General features: G+C 39.9%; 1 protein-coding gene across 2 annotated transcripts; it reads right to left on the bottom strand.

Annotated features, from left to right (window-relative positions):
- Positions 1–6,000: 6,000 nt before the first annotated feature.
- LOC109483091 (fibulin-1-like) lies at positions 6,001–18,244 on the bottom strand. 2 transcript variants are annotated; one of them, XM_019786080.1, is made up of 10 exons: positions 18,087–18,244; positions 12,256–12,329; positions 11,281–11,346; positions 10,414–10,593; positions 9,942–10,139; positions 9,326–9,448; positions 9,053–9,175; positions 8,450–8,572; positions 8,017–8,058; positions 6,001–7,424 (listed from the first exon to the last, which is right to left on the bottom strand). In XM_019786080.1, exons 1-10 carry the CDS (start codon positions 18,092–18,094, stop codon positions 7,417–7,419), a joined length of 945 nt encoding a protein of 314 aa, XP_019641639.1. In that variant the 5' UTR covers positions 18,095–18,244; the 3' UTR covers positions 6,001–7,416. The 2 variants fall into 2 exon arrangements, with proteins under 2 accessions (XP_019641639.1, XP_019641640.1); XM_019786081.1 differs by lacking the exon at positions 9,053–9,175.
- Between the last annotated feature and the right edge of the window lie 2,133 nt (positions 18,245–20,377).

Here is a 20,377-nt window from a genome sequence, read left to right as displayed (position 1 = left end):
AGATTCGAATAGATTCTCTCTAGAGACCCTCTAGGTTATAAAAATAACTCTCTAGATTCTAAACCACATTTATTCTACAAATAACTCTAACTCTAACAAAAGAACCATCTAGATTCCAAAAAGAACTCTCTAGATTCTAAAAAGAACTCTCTAGATTCTTAAAAAAAACCTCTAGATTCTAACAGAATCCTCCGGATTATAAAAGAAACCAGGGTGCGGTCGCATTCGTTGCAGGAGTTTTTTTGTCGTAGGATTTGTCGGCAATGATAACTTTTTCCGTTACAGTACAATGTAACTGTATTGTACGACATAGATTTAATAATACGCTTTTGGTAAAATTGCTAGTAAATGAGCTTGAGCTTTGAAACGATTGTCTACACCAATGCCTACAGTCTTCAATTCTACCATTCATTATTCATAATAGCAGACCACAGACTTAACAAGACACAATGGGAGGGTTTGAGTCTGAGGTGAAAAATAAAGGTCAACATGTAATTTCGTGCGCTAGATCAGAACTAGTGAGACAGCCGCCGACCTTGAGGTCGTCAGCTGCAGCGTAGAGGATCGCAAAGGGGTTCCGACAACACTCAATTCACTTCTTACGAATCGCACTGAATTTCAGGAATAGATTGTGGCGTTTTGCGTCTAATTATGATTACCACCACAAATTACAGGAAGTTTGATATCTTCTACAAAAAACGGGAAACAAAAGCATCTTGCTGTAAAAAGATGCAAGCAGACCCCCCGGTAATTACACTTATTGCGTGTCTCCTTTCCTAGGTGTGTCCCATGTAACATAAATCAAGAATGAACTAACTTCATTCGCGTTCTTATCTTTAAGAAGCTGTTTTATGATACAGCATGTCTTGAGACCAATCCAATCTTCATCACTAATAACTACCCTACAACAGACCAATATTCCCAGTCGGGCGTTTTGTTTCATATGAAGATCTATCTTGTGTTGTTGTCCCATCATCTGGAACAAAATGGACGATTGGATCTCGATCATTGACCTTTTGGCGTTGACGACTTTCGTGTGAAATACACTAGATATAGACTTGTACAAATCATTTTTCCACATTTCGTCCATCTACTAAGTATACAAAGTCATAGTTCTGATAAACTGTCCAATACATATGTATACCCGTTCATTTGTTTTTACTCCAACTAAAATGCGAGAAGTTGAATTTGTATAACATTACCTCACGTATCTATTTATTAACTTGTTATTCATTATTAACTTATTATATTTATTAACTTTGTAGTTTAATAGTATACCCTGTAGTTGGCCAAGTTATAGAGTGGCAAAATGTTAGGGCTTGAAAACCAGCCAGTATTTCAGTTATCTACATACTAAGTTGAAATAATACTATCCAATTGTATATCGACATTCATGGAGCAACAATAACGAAAATTGTGACGGAAAACGGTTACTGGTAGGATCCTGGACCGATTTTTTGGGTACCACCCAGAAAATAAAGGACTCATCTTGGGGCTTGTTTCTGTGCTGTTTTAAATGCCCAAAGTTTAGAATACTTACGCAAATGTGCTAATGTGGGGCTGTAGGTGTCAATATCATAAAGATAGTCCCGTTCAGAATATTCTAGTTCTGCAGTTCTAAAATTGCATTGGATGTCTTTGATTTGATTTATTGAAATTGTTACAATACACATGGAACAAAGGCAGCTGTTGCTGTCGTTGTGTCCCACACATAGAAACAAATACAGGACAGACACTACTCAATTATACCTGGAAGTCGTGTAAAGTGCCTTTCTGAAGAGCACAAGATCGGTGGTATGTCGAGACTCGAACCCGGGACATCTTGGTAGTTGTCTTAATAATTAATTCAATTCAGTATGCCTACAGTTTGGTACTAAGTGACCTTCGGGATCGTTACCTTTCACATTCGTGTGAGGTGGTAATTACACCCCACCCACATTGAAACGACGTGACATTTGAGTCAAAATCATCAAAGGTAAAAGGTGATTAAATGATGATGTAACATTTCGCAACACATGTAATGTTTATCTCCAGTCATTAAAAAGGTAGAATTTTTCTCATCAAGTCAAGCAAATTTTGATTTTCATCTCATTATTGGCGTGTTTTTCGGCATTTTTAATTTTTGTATGGTACTCATATATTTTTTTTTACGCCAACCAAATAGTTACTGTCTCGCAAATGGATACAGCCTGGCCAATTTGATACTGTCTTTGCAGCTACCAAAAGATCTGCTTGGAGATTAGCAGAAATTAGCCAAACTATGGCGAGAGTATTCTTTCAGATGATTTGGCCGGTAGGAGTGTGGATTTTTGTCCACCGCAACAAAAAGGCTTTTTTTAAGTTACTGCACCGCATGGTGCCTATAACTAGTATAAAGTAGCAATTAGTGGACTTCAAAGGAACATAGCGACTTCGCATAGACCTTCGCCGTTACTAAGAATTCATTCCCCCATTGGCACAAGTGTACTCTCCAATCAGAGTTTCGGGCTTTGGTTAAATTTTTTAAATGTTTTTTTTTATCGGGCTTTCTTCTATGTACTGGTATCTTTTTTTGTGTTGGGCTGGCGCAAAAAAAAGATACGAGTACAAAAAATAAAGCCCGATAAAAATGCTTCAAGACACGCCAAAAATCGAAGCCCAAACCTCTGCTTGGAGAGTAACAACCGTGTCTAATCCGAAGTCTCCACCAGACCAGAGAGCTATATCTGAGCTGTCCGGAAACTAGTCAAATGTAGTGGAGAAAGGTGGAGATCTAATGTTTGCAGGCGAAGATGGGTTTTCATTTGCCTGAAATATTTTACCTTTACCACAGGCTCACTATCCTGGATGCTTGTTCACCCCATTTTTACCGGTCTACTAGCCGTAACCTAGCTTCGAAAGGCCTAGTGGAAAGCTACATTGGACCAGTCTCTATCACCACCTCCAGATCGAGTTCAAAAAGGTGTAGAAATCGGTCAGAATATGGTAGATATTTGACAGCGAGGATTCTAAAGTCTCTATTTAGCCTACCAAAGGACTGAAAAAAAACAGAACAGGTAGAAAATGGGTATAATAGGGGGATATTTTCTCATAGGACCTGGCCAGTTATAGGTGCATGGATTTTCCACCTCAATTACAGGCTTACTGCACCACTTGGGGCTTATTAGGTAGCGATTATAGTGACCTCGTACAGACCTTCAACAATACAATCCATTACTCACGATAGCTACTATTTTCTAGCTAGCCTCTACCAGGCTCCGAGAAACGGCTGGAAATCGGCCAAAAGGAAACTAACATACCAGGGTAGTTGGTACCCGCTGAGAGATTACTACTAATTTGGCGCTTCGGGCTAAGCGTTTTTCCTAAGATTTCTCGGTCTCCCTCAAAACTACGCTGCCTGAAAACTTGTAAAATATATCTCCCCTTCAAACACAAGAGGCAGAATGAACCGGAATGCCATCCGAATGAAAATACTTGGCTATGTGAGAAGTCAGTCTAGAAAAAAACCTACTACATTCTAAATATTTGTGTCCATTCTTGTGGCCGGCCAAATGATTGGAGCAAGTGTTTTGAGCATGCTGAAAACTTTCCAGGTGAATTCGAAGTGCAAGAAATATCGAATGGCATTTAAAGTGTTTTCTAACTGTAGTATGAATACATTCCGAAGTTATGTTCCTACAGCACCCCAGCATTTGAAACATTCTGATCAGTTTCAATGGAGAGCCGAAATGAGCCTGGGTATTTGAAATACACCGCAAATTTGGAGGAATGCACTTCGAATAGCCAGAGTACACCTTAAAATTTTCATTCCGACGGTAATCTGGCTCAATCCACCTCTTGTGTGTAGGAGATCTAACAAAATCAAGCATAATCTTCGGGGGCAGAACGCTATCAAATAGACCACCAGTATCCATTGTTAGCCGTGCACGTACACTTGGAGATACCTAGACTTTTCAGAATGTGGCGCAATTTTCATTCAGTTCTGCTAACTGACTCCTGAACAAGCATGAATGGGAATTTTTGAAGTGGAAGAAGGGGAATAATTTGCTGATAGTTTGGCCACCGTAGGATACGTAACATTTGTCCCCGAATCCAGGAGAAAATATTAACTGTGGGGACTCTATCTCTGGACAAATTATCACACCTCGTACGGATAAGAATCTAAAATGGAATACCTCTTCGCTTTGTTCAATGCAACATCGCGGCTCGTATAATAACAGTAGATCTGGCTGATAGGGGATTTTAGCCAGCAATTGTTTCCTCGTGCCACGTCATAGTGACTGGCACCCGGCCACAGACACAAAATTCCGGGGTTTCTTCTGTCTTATTAACAGTTAGAATTTAGGTTAATTGGTACAAGTGGTTCACCAAAAAGTAGGTTGTCTGACTGTATTAGAGACATAGCTAGCAAATGTTAGTGTTTCATTCTATGTTCAAGGTCTTTGGGGTTATGGCGACTTATGCGATGGTTACAAAGATATGACCACACAAATCTCGTAAAAGATTGTGGACAGAAACCTAGCCGCCAAAAGTCTCCAATAAGTCGCTGGAAGATGCTAAATTCACCAAATACACCGAATAATCTTCCACAGGAGTAATCAGCCGCTATAGGAATCACACAGTGGATTGAAAAGCGTACTCCTATGGCCAGCCGACTCCACTCAAATCTGTCAGTCATTCGGCTAATATTTCTAGTATCTACGTACAATCCGTTGGAGTTTGCATTTTGTAGAGACTAACAGAAACCTGTGATTTAACCAGATTCGGACGTAGAACCTACCTCATGGTCCTGTGTTCTTCGGTACGTGTTCGCCCCAGAAAATCTCCAGCTTCACTGATCACTTGGGCGCGGCGCAAATGAAACTAGTTGGGGCAGATTTCAAGACGTCAGTCGTAACCTTGAGACAAAGGACGTCAACATTATATCAAAAAGGGGAGGGACTAATAAAGGAACAATCCATTAGACAACGTAGTAGAACCAAGAACACAAACATCTAAAATGAACGTATATTTCAAACCTGAAGTTTTGACCCCCACTGGAAAGTGAGATTTGTCACGGTTTGTTTGGGTAAAAAAAAGGGAACCCACCCGGTATTTTAGAGCTTAAGCGTGATGACGCAATGAATGGGACAATTGAGCCAATCAGGAGGCAGGATACATAATCGGTCAGGTGTAGCTTATAGATGTACCCTTCGGCATGAACGTCAGTTATTATGCACGGGTGCCCGCACTAGGGGTGGGGAGGGGGGCACTGACGCGATCTCAGCTCGTTTCCACCAGACCAACTACACAGGCTGGCAAATCTTATGCAAATAGGGAGAACGGTTTTCCAGGAGAGTTTGACAACCATAGGGTAACATTTGGGGAAATGTTATTGGCCAATTATTGACCCGATTTCGGTGGAATGTTGCTCTCTACACCCCCTTCGGCTAGGTCACAGTGAGCACGATCTGTTCGACAATACTTGTAGGTTTTCTGAAGGTTGAATCAGACATGTTGAACAATATTGTGTCACTGATAACACTATTAGTGTACATACAATAACTTCACAAGACATGGCACATGAGTGCCTTCTGAAAAGGGCGAACTTCATTGATGTCAGTTCTATACTTGGTAATAGTATAGGATTGACATCATGTGAATTCAACACAAATATTATTTAAGCTGATCCGTTTGCAGCCACAACAAATTAAAACTGTCTCTTTCACTAGTTTAAAAATCTAAATTTCGATCTTCGGAAAAGATCTTCTGACACACACATACACGCACGCACACCCACATGCACACAGAGACACATCATGAGACACACACAGACACACACAGACACAGAAAACACACACACAGAAACATACACACACACACACACACACACACACACACACACACACACAGAAACACAGACAAAACACACGCAGACACATGCACACAGACACAGACACACACAGACATACACACACACACACACACACACACACAAACACAAACAAAACAATACAAAAACAACAACATGAACAACAACAGTCAAAGGTCAGTCAAAAATTTAATCTGGGCAATTTTAGAAAATAGAATCAACAATATTTATCTTTTGGGGCGTCATCGATTTTAAACATTCATCAAATAAACACAAAAGGATCAACACTTGTTGCATATACAATTGATGCGATAGATTTTATACTACAACGGCTCAAAATTTGAATTGTCTCAAAGACAACTTTGTGCTGATTTTTCAGCCATTTGTTTTACGGTCATGGCGGATAGTTGGACAATATCCGATGGTACGGAATTAATGTGGGATTGGCGTGTTTAAGTACGTCACACTAAGATAATTAATAATGACTATGTCGGTGCACGTACAAAACTAACGAGCACTTTTGCCCGAAGCCAGTCAAGGTACGCAAATCAGTGGACATAATTACATGATGACGCAATGTTTGACATTACACAGGCAGACATAATAGCTGGGGGTTGATTTCTTTAAGGTTGTTTTGATTTCTTGACATGTGACAAAGAAGAAATTATGGCAAGTTAAGTACGCAACTTTATAAAGTTTGTCTGTTTGTTTAGGAAGACAGAAAATGTGTTGCGTATATAGCTATAATACAGGATAATTTGCATACCAATAATATGAGACAAGTTGTACTCATATTCACGTTCAAGTCTAGATAGCTTGCTAAATTACTTTAGTATGGTGTACTAAAATTACACATTTTTGATATATTGATAGCAAAATAAAGGACAATTATCATTTGGCTAACACTGTAGATATTGTAGAATTAGTAGATAAACTCTATTTATATTAAATCTTGCAAATCATCTCCAATATATATTCTAGAAGCTTATGAATTTCCACAAGTCAATAAATACATTGATAGTACAGCAGTCTTTATATACTATAGTCGTGTTCAAGCAAATAGTGATATGTCTACTGTATACTTTGAGGCTAAATATGAATTTTTGAAGCATTGTTTGGTTGAATATACAGGATATTAATCATTAATTATTAATGATACTGATATTATTGCTTTAAGATATGGATATGGGTTGAATTCTACAACCAATTTGCTATTCAATTCTTTGCAAGCTCATTTAACAAAATTATTCTGAAATTTAGTGTGCCGTAAGTAACACAACGACACATGGACTCTAGGTGGTCTTTTGAGCCATACATGTAGTACGTTTTTTCTTCCTCGAAGAGAAATCTAACTAAGTACTATAAACTCTAAGTACTATAAACAATTCACGACATAAAAGAACTCGTTCTTGTTGGAAGCAACACACGCATGTTGTTAGTAGCGACGGTATGTATCTAATACCTACGGTGGTCGCTTGCTGTAGCTTCAGATAGGTTGCTTTGGTTTCTTCTAGCTGCACTATAATTTCGTCATCTTGGTTTTCTTTTTTTCAGTGGTGTTGTCAGTCGAGCAGTCGTATCATCATTTATGGGCCTGGAGAGGAAACATAAGGCGAAAAAAATCATTATTACAGTCTTAACTCCAGCACTTCTCTTCAGAAATATGCATCATAAGTACGCTTTTTCCCTTCTGTTCGACCAAATCTTAGTATTTGTTTTCATAGTGCATGCCCAACACGTCACTTATACCTTCCTTCGCACGTGTTCTAAGAACGTGTTTTGTGCTGAGTACTAGTGTGCACACATTCGAATGCGTTCTAAGAACGCGTTCTGCTCTGACGTACACACATTCGAACGCGTTCTAAGAACTTGTTTTGTGCTGATGTGCACACATTCGAATGCGTTCTAACAATGCGTTCTGCTCTGACGTGCACACATTCGAACGCGTTCTAAGAACTTGTTTTGTGCTTATATGTGCACACATTCGAATGCGTTCTAAGAACGCGTTCTGCTCTGACGTGCACACATTCGAACGCGTTCAAACCATATTCAAATTCTAAGAACGTGATTTATACGATGACGTGCACACATTTGAACGCCGGCGCCACTTGAAACGTTAAAACGAAAACATAATGGCTATTCTCACTTAAATGTGAAATAAGAACAGAAGCTTTAGTCATACTTACTGTCTGTTGGCATCACAGTTGGCATTTCTCCGGTAGGCTCAGCTGTGTGGTTGGAGAAAAAAGATTGCATGTCATATTTCTGTCCTAATGTCGTAGTTGACCAGTCCACATGATAATGTTACTGTAAATGCTCTACCCTAACTCTAGTACGTCTTTTTGAAGTGTCAGTACGCTTTGGCCCATATGTAGTATCACCGTGTAAAGGAAAATAATTCTATTATAGAAACATGATTTGTGATGATTATTAATCCTGCATAAACTGCGTGCCACCAAACCTTATGATATCTTACATAGATATGCAACCAATATGTTGACTAAAACTAAACCAGGCATCTGCAGCACTTTTATGAAATGTGTAGACAGTATAACAAAGACCTTAGCACAACTCTCTTAGCTTTCCACTCATGAATAGTCGTAATAATCTGCAACTTACGATCACAGTTCAAGCCGTCGTCAGCCAAAATAAAGCCCGCCAGACATGAACAAGTGAAACTCCCAACAGTGTTGTCACAGTCGTGTGCACATCCGCCGTTGTTATCCAAACATTCGTCGACATCTAGAAGAAAGGGGGAGGGGGGTCAGTTCACGTTATGATTTTCACAAACTATCAATGATATACGTTGGTGAAGGTTACTCATCCAGGATAAAGATACATTGATAAAGCCGTTAAATCTTTTCTAACTGGATAATTGAAAGTTTAATGAGTAAACATTTCAAGTACCATCCGGTACTCTTCATCAGTACAAATGTAGAGGAAAGTTCCGGTACAAGAATATATATATCATTATCAATGTATCAATGATATAAGCAGATCTATTGCAGATCTATAGAGGATCTATCTACGGTGTTGGTGCAGGTTTGTGCACAATCGTGAGTGCCATGGGCACATTCGTCGGCATCTAGAAGAAGGGAGAGGGGCTTACTACATGCTTTACAGAAACCATATCACCTCCTCGCACTAACTATCAGTGATAAGCAAACCTATTTGCCATATATATGATATTAAGTACAGGAACTAAAATGTGTTTGTCCTCACCGTCACAGCTGAAACCATCGGCATTCAATACATAGCCATCATTGCAGCCACATGTGAAACTCCCTACGGTGTTGGTGCAGGTTTGTTCACAATTGTCAGTGTCTGCTGCACATTCGTCGACATCTAGAAGAAGGGAGAGGGGGTTAGTACATGCTTTACAGAAGCCATATAACCTCCTCGCACTAACTATCAGTGATAAAGCAGATCTATTTGCTATATTTTTATAAGCCTAAAGTTTTAAGTACAGGAACTAAAAAATGTGGTAGTTCTCACCGTCACAGCTGACACCATCGGCATTCAATACATAGCCTGGATTGCAGCCACATGTGTAACTTCCATCGGTGTTGGTGCAGACTTGTGCACAATTGTCAATGTCTGCTGCACATTCGTCGATATCTGAAGAAAGTGGACGTGAAGTAGTTCATGCTTTATAATTTTCACAAAATATCAATGATAGACAGATCCATTTGCCATAAATAGCTCTGCTTCAGGAAAATCAGTCAAACCTAACAATTTACATTTCAGCTTGGACTAATCTCGAAGCAGATCCTAGGGTGGAAAAAGACAGTATCAAATTGGCCAGGCAGTATCCATTGGCCACCCAAGGACCCTCTCTTTCCAATAGATACTCCCTGGCCAATTTGATACTCCCTTTTCCACCCTAGGATCTGCTTGGAGATTAAGTTTGGACTAGAATAGTCAGAAGTTATGTATATATTATTTTTCATCGTTTGTCTTTTTTTATTTCGTGTTCCTTGCAAGTAGCTAGCCCTTGGGCTAATATAAATATATATATATATATTTCCAATATATATATATTTCCAATATTCTTATGATTAATAATATGTAAGATTCCTAGTACTAAGAGCCAAAATCTGGAATTACTCACCAGTACAGACCAAATCAGATACGTGATCCCTCCAAATACTGTTGAAGCACAGTCTCTGCCGATTTCCGGACCCTGTGGTGTAACCGGGACCACAGGGGTAGTTGCACAGTGTACCGGCGCCGTAAGGAGGTCCGGATGTACAATCGGCAGATGCGCCGACCCCAGGCCAATCCCCGGGTCCACCGGTACAACTTCTACCTGCAAAAAAAAACACACACCGAGTCAGAACACTGATATCCTGTTTGCAGACAGGAGTCTAAATCGCTCCTGCTATAAAATTGCAAAATGATGTAACCCAACATTAGTTACCTCGGTGGCAGACATCTGGTTTAGGTCATTGACCTTATTGGTTTGAAGAAGAAGAAGAAGGGGAAAACAGAGCAAAACAATATGTTTTCCCGCGGTAAACATAAAAACAACAGCGTCGTCCTCCCAAAGATTTCTAATATTGCAAAAACAAAGTCATACGTACAAGCACATTGTATTCCCTTGGATTTTTGGTATTGTCCGTTTGACCTCTGTTGCTTTTTCCATTCGCCTGGGCGGCCCTTGCAGGTCCTTTTTTTCGGCCCTCCAACCCATTTGCAGCCGAGGTTACAGTTCCAAGTGCACTCGGTGAGTTTTATGAATTCTCCACGCACTGATGGGGTCACTGCACGAAAAAAAACCCATATATTTACGCAAAATGTACGAAATACGTCATGGAGTCCTTAAAGGCAGAGAAATATTTAAGTAGACTTTAAAACAATTAAAAGCTACTGAAAAACAAACAAAAAGAAGGATGAAAGTGAATGAAAGAGTACTAGTAGTCTTCGGTTCCGAACATATTACGTCATGCTTTGATTTGTTTCTTTACGTATCGTTTACAGATAATTGCAGGAAATGTTGCGCATTTCTGTTTCACAATTGTTGTGAAATTTTCAGTTATAACTGCAACGTGTTTTTCACACTTCAACCATACAAATACAGTTTTTTTGCTTTGTACGGGTTTTCAGAAAACATGCGCACATACAGCAAATCCTTTGTGTTTTCTACAGTTTAAAAAAAACGTGTTATTTTTTATATTTCTCAAAGGAGCGTTAGAGACCTCTCCCTTTTAACTTATATTGTTACCTGTCTCCTGTTTCTGTATACTTGACTGTACAAGCAATTAGCCTTCGGGCATGATTTTGCAAATAAACATTCGTTATATGTTCCAGAAAGTTAGAGGAAATGTTATTCTTCCCGCCTAGCCTGGATACCATTATATATACTGTTTTCCAGAGCAATCTTTACGTATAAGATGTGTAAAGATACGTAAAGCATGAAAATACGTTAGCGTTGAAGCAGGCTTAAATACCTATTACTCCGTTCAGTCTACAGACGCGTGATGTGTTCGGGATATTCTTCGCATCGCATGTGGGATCTAAAAGGACAAAAAGAAATGAATGAACAAGGAATAGTTACAAACAATAGGTGTACTGTCTGTGATTCTGTAGAATATATTGAGTATTTCTTTTTCGAATGTACAGATGTCAAACCATTATGGTCAGAAGTAGAAAAGTGTTTTCTTTTTGAATATGGCCACGCGCTAGTGTTAACCATACAAGCTGTATTTCTCGGATATATTCTTTCTGGTGTAAGATTTAAACACTTTAATGAACTGATAAATACAAAAAAATACCATCTGTAACTTTAAATATGGAAGTAGTCGAATGGATATAATCTCACTGTTTAAAGTCGAATGTTTATTAAGAAACGTATGAAAAATTGTAATCACGGCATATTATGTTACTAGTGTGCACCTGTGTACTTGTACTTTATGCTTTATGAACAACAATAAAGTTAAAAAAAGACATGAATGAATGAATGAAGAACTTTATTGTACATACATATATACATACCCACTAGGTTAAGTACCCATAACAAAGGAATAGCTTGTATGTCAGGTTAGAGACTCTGTTAATGTGGTAGGGCGGTTTCCTATTTACAAAAGTTGAACTGTTCGGACTGTCTTTAAACAAATATCAGTATCTTTGCTGGGTCAGTCTACTGAGGAAGATCAGAGTGACTGGTGACAAGCGCTAAGTGAAATCATTTACATTTTGTGAAGAAAATCAACCTGTTCTCCACCTCAACTTTTTGAGTTGAAGATTAGTTTCTTCATGTATTTTACCAACTCAGATGAACTTTCATGCCAGTATTTACATTTGTGTTGAAACAAAACTTTTACCTTTAAACATATAACTACCAACTTTCATGGTAAGAGCTCAACTACTTGCCACAAAGTGCAATCTGTATTCATAATAATGCCTGTAATAAACAACGAACTCACCTTTCTTCCTTTTCTTCGCCAAAACGGTGACTGCAGTCAGCAGCACCAGGGATAGTATCAGTAGTCTTGGAGAGCTGGAAAAACAACCAGAGGAACATTTACTCTAACTGTTACATATCATATTCAAATAAAGTTACCTCAGGTGGTTAGGGGTGTTGAATCCGAAGGTTCTGGGTTCGAATCCCTTCCAGCAATTAATCTTTCTTATGCGCTTTGATCATCCTGTATTATACAAACCCATTTCAAATTATATTTCTAACATCACAAAGAAACGAGAAGAAGCCTAACTTCTGTATTAGAGTAGTTTTAGAGCTGTTTGTAATACAAACATGTATATTACACATTTCATCTGTTCGCCTGTACTTAGCCCGGTAGGGCATGAATGTACAATAAAGGTTATTATTATTATTAATCACGCTTTGAGAATGAAATGATGGCAAAAATGTGCCAGGAAATGACAATATCAGACAGATGTTCCCATGCAGAATGTTTCAAATCGAATTTGAATTGGGTGCCTGCGCCTTTAATAAGAAAAACACACATTTACAAAAATGTACAAGCTGGATATGTTTCAGGCGTTTGGAATCCAACAAGGTCTGTGATTCGTGAATGATGATGTAATAGGATGTGACACAGCACATCAGTAACGCCTTTCTGATTGGTCACCACAAAACTATTCCCCAATGCCAACTGTAACGTTGCCAATTCGAACTATTTGAAATACAGTCACTGAAATATTAACAGAAAAAAACAACTACTGATTGAACTCATAGTTATAACTGCAAAACTGACAAACACTGGGACGTACTAAAACTGGATTTGTATAAATTATGACCAATGATTTTGGACGTAACTTTGAAAGACAACAAACCACGCAAATCGTACAAATTGTAATTCGTTATCATTCTGTTCAACTACTTATCATTTCATACATAAAGAATTTAAAGTAGCCCCAAAACAAGGTACGCGAGATCTCTCTTCATTTTTCTGGTACCGCCCATGAATACATAGAGCTAGAACCAGTCTACGATACAAAAAAGCCACCGTTTTCCGTCAGTGACATCGAATTTTGCCTCACAGATAACAGTATGATATAGGATAGGATTGAGTCAACTTACTACATTTAAAATAAACGAGCAGGAAATTTTGAAAAAATTGTAAAATCTTGGAAAATCCAGTTTTCACGCCATGAAATTGCATTAATTGGATGTCTTTAAACATTATGATTGCGCAATGTGTAAAAAAAAGGCGGGCCAGGCCCGTACCAGTCAATGCCAGCCAAAATAATAATAGGCCATGTGGTGGTGACTCAATTGACGACAATGTGAGGGTGTGTTCTGGGGATGGGAAGTGTCGATGACTTTTGAAGAGTTAAGTTCGTCATACATATTAACATGTTATCTTCCTAAATACACCGTATGAAGGCCCGATTTACACGAGGCAAAAAAATACATGTGTCCTACGAAGCGTGTGGCACGGCGCCAGGCGTCGCACACTGTAGGACAGATTTTTGAGCGTGTAAACAGGCCCAAAATGGACGCACATCTTAAAGCCTGCGTAAAGGCACATACGAGTACGAAACGGAATCTTTACAGACGCTTTAAGGCGGGCGTAAAGAATAGATTCTGTGCAGTTATGTTTAGACCGTCCGTTTCATATCGGGCATAACAAGGAACACAACAAATCAAGACATTGTTTTGTTATTATATTTTCTCTCTTTCTGTGGTGAAGCTAAAATTGATGTCGCCAAAGCTGTTCACCATTGTGTATTTCACTTTTTTTATGTTGATCAATAAAAAATAAGACAACAAAAATGTGTCCGGTGGTACATACCGAGGGGGTTTAATAGAGCGAAAAATAATTGCTCAAATTTTCTGACTGACACCACCGGATACGTCAAACATGACCCAAACCGGTCCGTCTACTCACTCCCTGCGCTTGTTATGTTCGATGTGCGTAGGACTGTCATTATGGGTGACCTTTCAGGTAGGTTGGGAGTCCAGGCGCGCCTTATAATTACGGTCATTACTTCAGGAGTTGTGCAATTATGTAGAAAACAGTCCTCAATGTTCGTCATTACAAAATCTGTCAAACTTTCCACGAGAGAGTGCGAACATTTAATGATTTCACAGATTGCTCCACGATTGTCATAGATAAAACACGACATTTTCTACGTTTTGGGTGTTTCGTTTGTGTCATATTTTATACATCTTATTCCAATCACGAAATCAACGGCCACACAAGGGCGTAACCACAGAGTACTTGGCTCAGAACCAAGAGGTCCCGGGTTCGAATCCTGCCATGACACCGATCTTGTGCCCTTGGTTAAACTACTTTCCTCACATAACTCAGGTGAAAATGTGGCCTCTCGTGTGCACATGGGAAAAATCTACCGTCAGAGTCTTGTACGTCATATCATAACGCAATTTTCTATGTGATGGACAAGATGGACTACGAGATACGGCATTCCAGATGATCTCACTGATACTGGGAGTACAGATAAACGGCCTGTCTGCGTCTATAACTGCCTTGGGGCGTCAAAGTTGTCTTGCCAAATTTGACTGCCGCACGAAAAGCAGAACCATCTGTCTAGATCTGCTTTGTGGAAAACCCAAATCTTCCTCGGTAAGGATTACAAGCAAAACTTAATCCACTAAGGATTAGCTCTAATCCCCTACCGTATTATGAACAGCGACTCGGGGGCAAAGATGTTTGTTTAAAATTTGGCGATAGGTATTACTACTAATTTTCTGTTTTCTGTGGCCTAAACTATGAGGGTTCCTTTTTTACAGTGCCTTTCTGACTTGTATTGTTCTAAATAAAAAAGGAACCTTTTTGGAGTGTAACGGTACTGTGCTGGTTTTCAGTTAGGATGTTTACCATATTATCGTGAGTTCCTAGATAGCTTTACGGTACTGAGAGTGTTGCCCGCCCGCCCAGGTTGCCTAGCGCACCCCGGCGTTGGTTTCAATTACTAGTACTTCGCTCACAAACGATAGGCTGTCAGAAAATTTCAGGTTGGCTGAAAAGATAGGCTGTCAGAAACTTTTCATATATAAACTCCTATCATCCGTAATCAACACTTTTGAGCTGCTTTGGACCACACAGTTTGGCAGAAAGTTGCTGAAGAATGTGCTTCTATAGAACACACTATGAATATGGGAAGTTGAGCGGAATTTCCATTCATTGTATTTGGTCAGTAACCAATTGAACATACTACTATTACACCAAACTGTCAAACACGAACAAGTAGCTTTTTGAATGCCAAAATGACCAAGCTGTACAGGGTATTTTTTACCCTTCCATCACAAATGCCTCCCTTATAAATTACTCGTCTCATAAATGTAGACAATTCTTTTTTTGGGTGAAATTATAGACATTATCAAAGAGAAAAGACCCGGTTTCTGGTAAAATCATAGACTGTGGATGCTGAAACGTAACCTCATTAGTAAGTACAAGGTCGTGTTGGCCTACATAATGATGATGTCGCAATATATTTTCTGTCCTAAAAGAACTTATGCAATTTGTTCGGATGCAATCCATTAGATTAGCCTCCTTCGCACGTTTTCGTTTTTTGGGCTATCATTGGCAGATTTCTGGTTGCGTGAGAGCCAGCAAACAAGAAACTGTGTGCAATGAGACAATTTAACAGACAATTGGGAAACTACATTGGCCTCCTAAAAAGCCCAAATCTTAAGTATGTTAACCAGGCTACATCAGACACCAAGCCGGTTTAGGGTTGAATTTTGTGTGAACATCCCCGTAGCCAGGAATTTTATTGGGGAAGTTCTTCCCACTGTCTGAGGGACCAGCGAGCACCGTAGGTGCGAGGGTGGTCCGAGGGCATGCTCCCCCGAAAATTAGGAAAATTATACCTTCTGAAATGGCATTTCCTGCGTTTTAGAAGGAGAAATGAGAGATAACCTTTTATTTAATGACAAAGTGAGCAGTTTTTCTAGGATTCTAGCCCTGCTCAAATCAGTCCACCTTTTTAAAGAAAAATCTTGGACTTTAGTATACAAAATGGACCTTCGAGTCTTCTGGGTGTTCTTCTGAGCCCCCCTGGCTACGGGCATGGCACTTAAGTTGTTGACAGTTGTTGACTGTCTTACCACTGATTTATAAACACGCTCGTACACTATGTGTTGAGTACGTGTTTGGTGCTAGCTAGCGTTACGGCCCGGCCATATTCCTCCTATGATCGCAAACTGAGGACATGTGTTCTTCCACATCCTGCTCTATTCTACAGAACTAGAACTTGAAAGACTGCGACCTAGATTCTTTCCGGCGGTTAGTTTTGTCCCCAGCCTCCTAGAGAAATCTCAAACTCGTACTTCGACCTACGACACACAGCCTTCACACGGCCTTCCTACGGGGGTACGGATCCTAGAATTCGTGAAAAAAGGGGAAATAGTTGGCCAGGCCTTCCTAGGGGGGTACGGATTCAAGAATTCGGGGGAATTCTTGGATCCTTTCTTGGAAAAAAGGGAAATAATTGACCAGGAGAGTCAGTCCGCGAGAGGGTTGGACTTCCCCCTAACAGCGTGGCCAGTCAAACCCCAAGGCGGCCAAAACTCCCTGGCAAATATTGTACATATCGCCAGCGTAGCTAGTCTGGTAGAGACTATACGACGTATGTGGCCCATTCTTTGTAGAAGGAGTATGCCAAAGGACTTGGTCGGTTATAAGAGCGCAAAAGCTGACCAACCGCTCTGACAGAATGTTCCCGCCTCTTTCTACCATTTGGTCAAGCAACAGAACGTTCAGGAAGAGAATGGGTACTCTTGGCAACACTTGTACGTTTTCTACCGGCTCAGGTTTTCTCATCTATCTAAATTCACAAGAAAAGAGCCGGTTGTAGTAGAGCGCAAACCCGCCCTCAAAGCTGACCAACCTGTCTGACATAATGTTTCCCCGCCTCTTTCTACCATTTGGTCAAGCAACAGAACGTTCAGGAAGAGAATGGGTACTCTTGACAACACTTGTAAGTTTTCTACTGGCTCAGATTTTCTCATCTATCTAAATTCACAAGAATAGAGCCAGTTGTAGAAGAGTGCAAACCCGCTCTCAAAGCTGACCAACCTGTCTGACAGAATGTTCCGCCTCTTTCTACCATTTGGTCAAGCAACAGAACGTTCAGGAAGAGATTGAGTATTCTAAGTAATAGTTGTAAGTTTTCTACCGGCTCAGATTTTCTCTTTTATCTAAATTCACATGAAGACAACCGGTTGTAGAAGAGTGCAAACCCGCCCTCAAAGCTGACCAACCTGTCTGACAGAATGTTTCCCCGCCTTTTTCTACCATTTGGTCAAGCAACAGAACGTTCAGGAAGAGTAACACTTGGTAACACACAAGTTCTCTTAGGAACACACAGTTTTCTACCGGCTCAGATTTTTTCTTTTGTCTGAATTCTCAGAAAGAGAGCCGGTTGTAAATCCGGTGATCCGGTCAGGTCAAGACCGGGGACCTTGACAACAGCACTTCGGGCCATCGTGTGTCAGCGCCCGGCCCAGTCATGGATAAGAAATCCCGCCTTAGGTGACGATTTCGGACTTTTCTTGACCGTTACTTGTGTTTTCATCCGTAAAAAAACAACAACGTACCGGAGAAATCTTACAAAGAAGCTTTAAAGGTTGTTGGGAGACTAAAAAATGTTCAGACGGCCCGAGACCACCCGCCCGACTGAGTACTGGTGGCAACAATTTTCTGATCCCGAAAAGTGTACAAAAGACGGACTTAATCGTACAGAAAAACTCTAAAAGCCAGGAGGAAAACCAGCGGTACAGTCCCACAGGGATAAAAGAATTCTAACAGAGAAAAAACAAACCAACCTCTTCATGTTGCAACAGGCGCGCGGTGGTCTGGGTGGTTATCCAGTGAACTCCGTGACTAGAATGAATTCTTTAGCTGCTCGCTTCGTGATTAAGATCAACTGTATATAGAGGTGTGCCGACCGCAACACGTCATGTGACGTAAGCCAATGTCCTCTGCTATCAGAGCGTTCAACTACGCCCGGGTCTAATAACTACATGTACATACTCTGCACTCGGCTGGAATAAGTGGGCCTGCGCACGCGCAATTCCTGTAACATTAGACGTTGTCGCTTGGTTTACGATTAGGTGTGTGTCTTGTAACTTTCACCTTGTTTTCAGAGCTTTTCAAAACTCTCTTCTTGTGTCTTTTTGACTTGCTTTGTTGCCCTGATTTTCCTCATGGGCCTTTTTGGAGCTTAGAGCCCGGTCACATTTGTCTTGTAACCTTCCACTTGTTTTGAACGTTTTTTAACTCTTTTTTTTTTGCCCACTTTGGCGCCGTGATTTTCCTCACGTTCGTTGGTTTGAGGGTATTTTTTTCCCTTTTGGGTCTTTCTGCTTTTGCGCTTTTCTTCTGGAGCGAGGCGTTTTGACTTACGACCCAGTCACAATTGTTGTTGTGTCGTGGGACGATCGTACACTCTTGAAATAGTCGTGCATGGTTCGTACATACTTCAGCTGTCTTGCTATGGAAAACGAAGTCGCAGATTCTTGTCGGCGGTTGGTTCTGCCAAAGCTTGAAAATTCTACAACATTGAAATCGTTTGGGAGCAGCCATAGCTCCTGGGTAGAATATAAAAGCCCCAAATAAAAACTCACATTCTCGAAGTGAGTCGATGACAATTGTGTCTTTACCCTTTTACACGGTCTCTATCTGATCTATCCAAATGGAATACGAAAAAGTTTTGTAAAATACTGATGCTTGGAACTATAGAAAAAAAATATTTTGTGGCATAGAGCCGCAAAGAAAGAAAGAAGGAAGGAAAGAAAGAACACTGTATGGTAACTACATTGAACCCGACTCACCAATGACTAGAAAATGGTTCAATGCACGAATGGGTCATAGCTGAAAGTTTGGGTTTATGTGGTTCCTTTTTGTTCAAATTTCGATACCCTGTGAGATGGACATTAACATGAATTATCGTGCAGAAGTACAGTTAACATTTTCTCATTGCTATCTGTTCACTCCAGGATGAAAAAGGAGGTCCATTTTTGTCACTTTTGTGTTGGAGATTTCAGTGCAGTCCGTTATTTTGAACGAATCTATTGGAACGTCCAGTTTTCAAACTCAAAGTACCCATACAGAGTTTTGCACGGGAAGTTTTGCACAATCACAGTAATATAAGTAATGTAAGAGTAGTATTCCAAAACACGATCCATTTAAAATCATGTTGTGGAATAACGCGTTTTGGAATGCAACAGGAATCTCATTAAGGTCTTCAGTACTAACTACGTACACCGGAGGTAGGAAATGTCACGAAAAACGTCACTGCACAGTGTTTAGGCCCAAGTCCTTGGTATACCCAAGAAAATGGTTTTGTCTACGTATGTAAATCATGCTATAGCCTTGACAAATACGCTGAGAGGGATTTTCTACATAATTTGAGGTTACCTTGAGTTAAACTTTTGATCTGATCAACAGGTGTGCACGTGTTAATTACACGTGATCCGGAATATATGAAACAAAATTCATAACTTTTTATTAGAAAATATTTTTTCGCTCTGGTTGTTATTTGTTAGTCATGGCTATGTTTCACAAAATTCATTAACTACAGGGAGTGTTTCATTGTCTGTGTATTACAAGCGATTTCGCAACCACACTTCTATCTGATTGGTCCACATGCATATGCATAAGCAATGACGTAATTTTACATGAATGACGTCAGAAGACATCTCGGCAAAGTTGAATTCATGTAGCCTTTAACTTAACTCGAATATGATGTTCGCAAAAGTTTGACATAAAAGGCAACAAAACACAGAAAATGTAAAAAGAAATCGTTTTATCGTCAGAAACCTTCAGATCAGTGGTCATAGCCTGTTGTGGAATCCACCCAAAATAATATGGTTGACAAGGAGGAAAGGTACTAGAAAAGGTGGTGTGAAACATGTTTTGGTCAATACATAACTCCATAATCATTCTTTTATGCTTGAACAGCACAAGGTAATCTCCAAGCAGATCTTTTCGTGGTTGCAAAACAGTATGAAATTTGGCAGACAGTTACCATTTGCCGTTACACTGAAAAAAAAGAAAGCTCGATAAAATTGCCCATAAGCCAAAGCCTAAACCTCTGCTTAGAGAGTAAGCACAA

The sequence above is a fragment of the Branchiostoma belcheri genome, unplaced genomic scaffold, assembly GCF_001625305.1.
Source record: "Branchiostoma belcheri isolate BF01 breed outbred unplaced genomic scaffold, Haploidv18h27 scaffold62, whole genome shotgun sequence".
Classification (NCBI taxonomy): domain Eukaryota; kingdom Metazoa; phylum Chordata; class Leptocardii; order Amphioxiformes; family Branchiostomatidae; genus Branchiostoma; species Branchiostoma belcheri.
The sequence above is the reverse complement of the archived record's forward strand: the minus strand, read 5'-3'. Positions and strand labels throughout refer to the sequence as shown.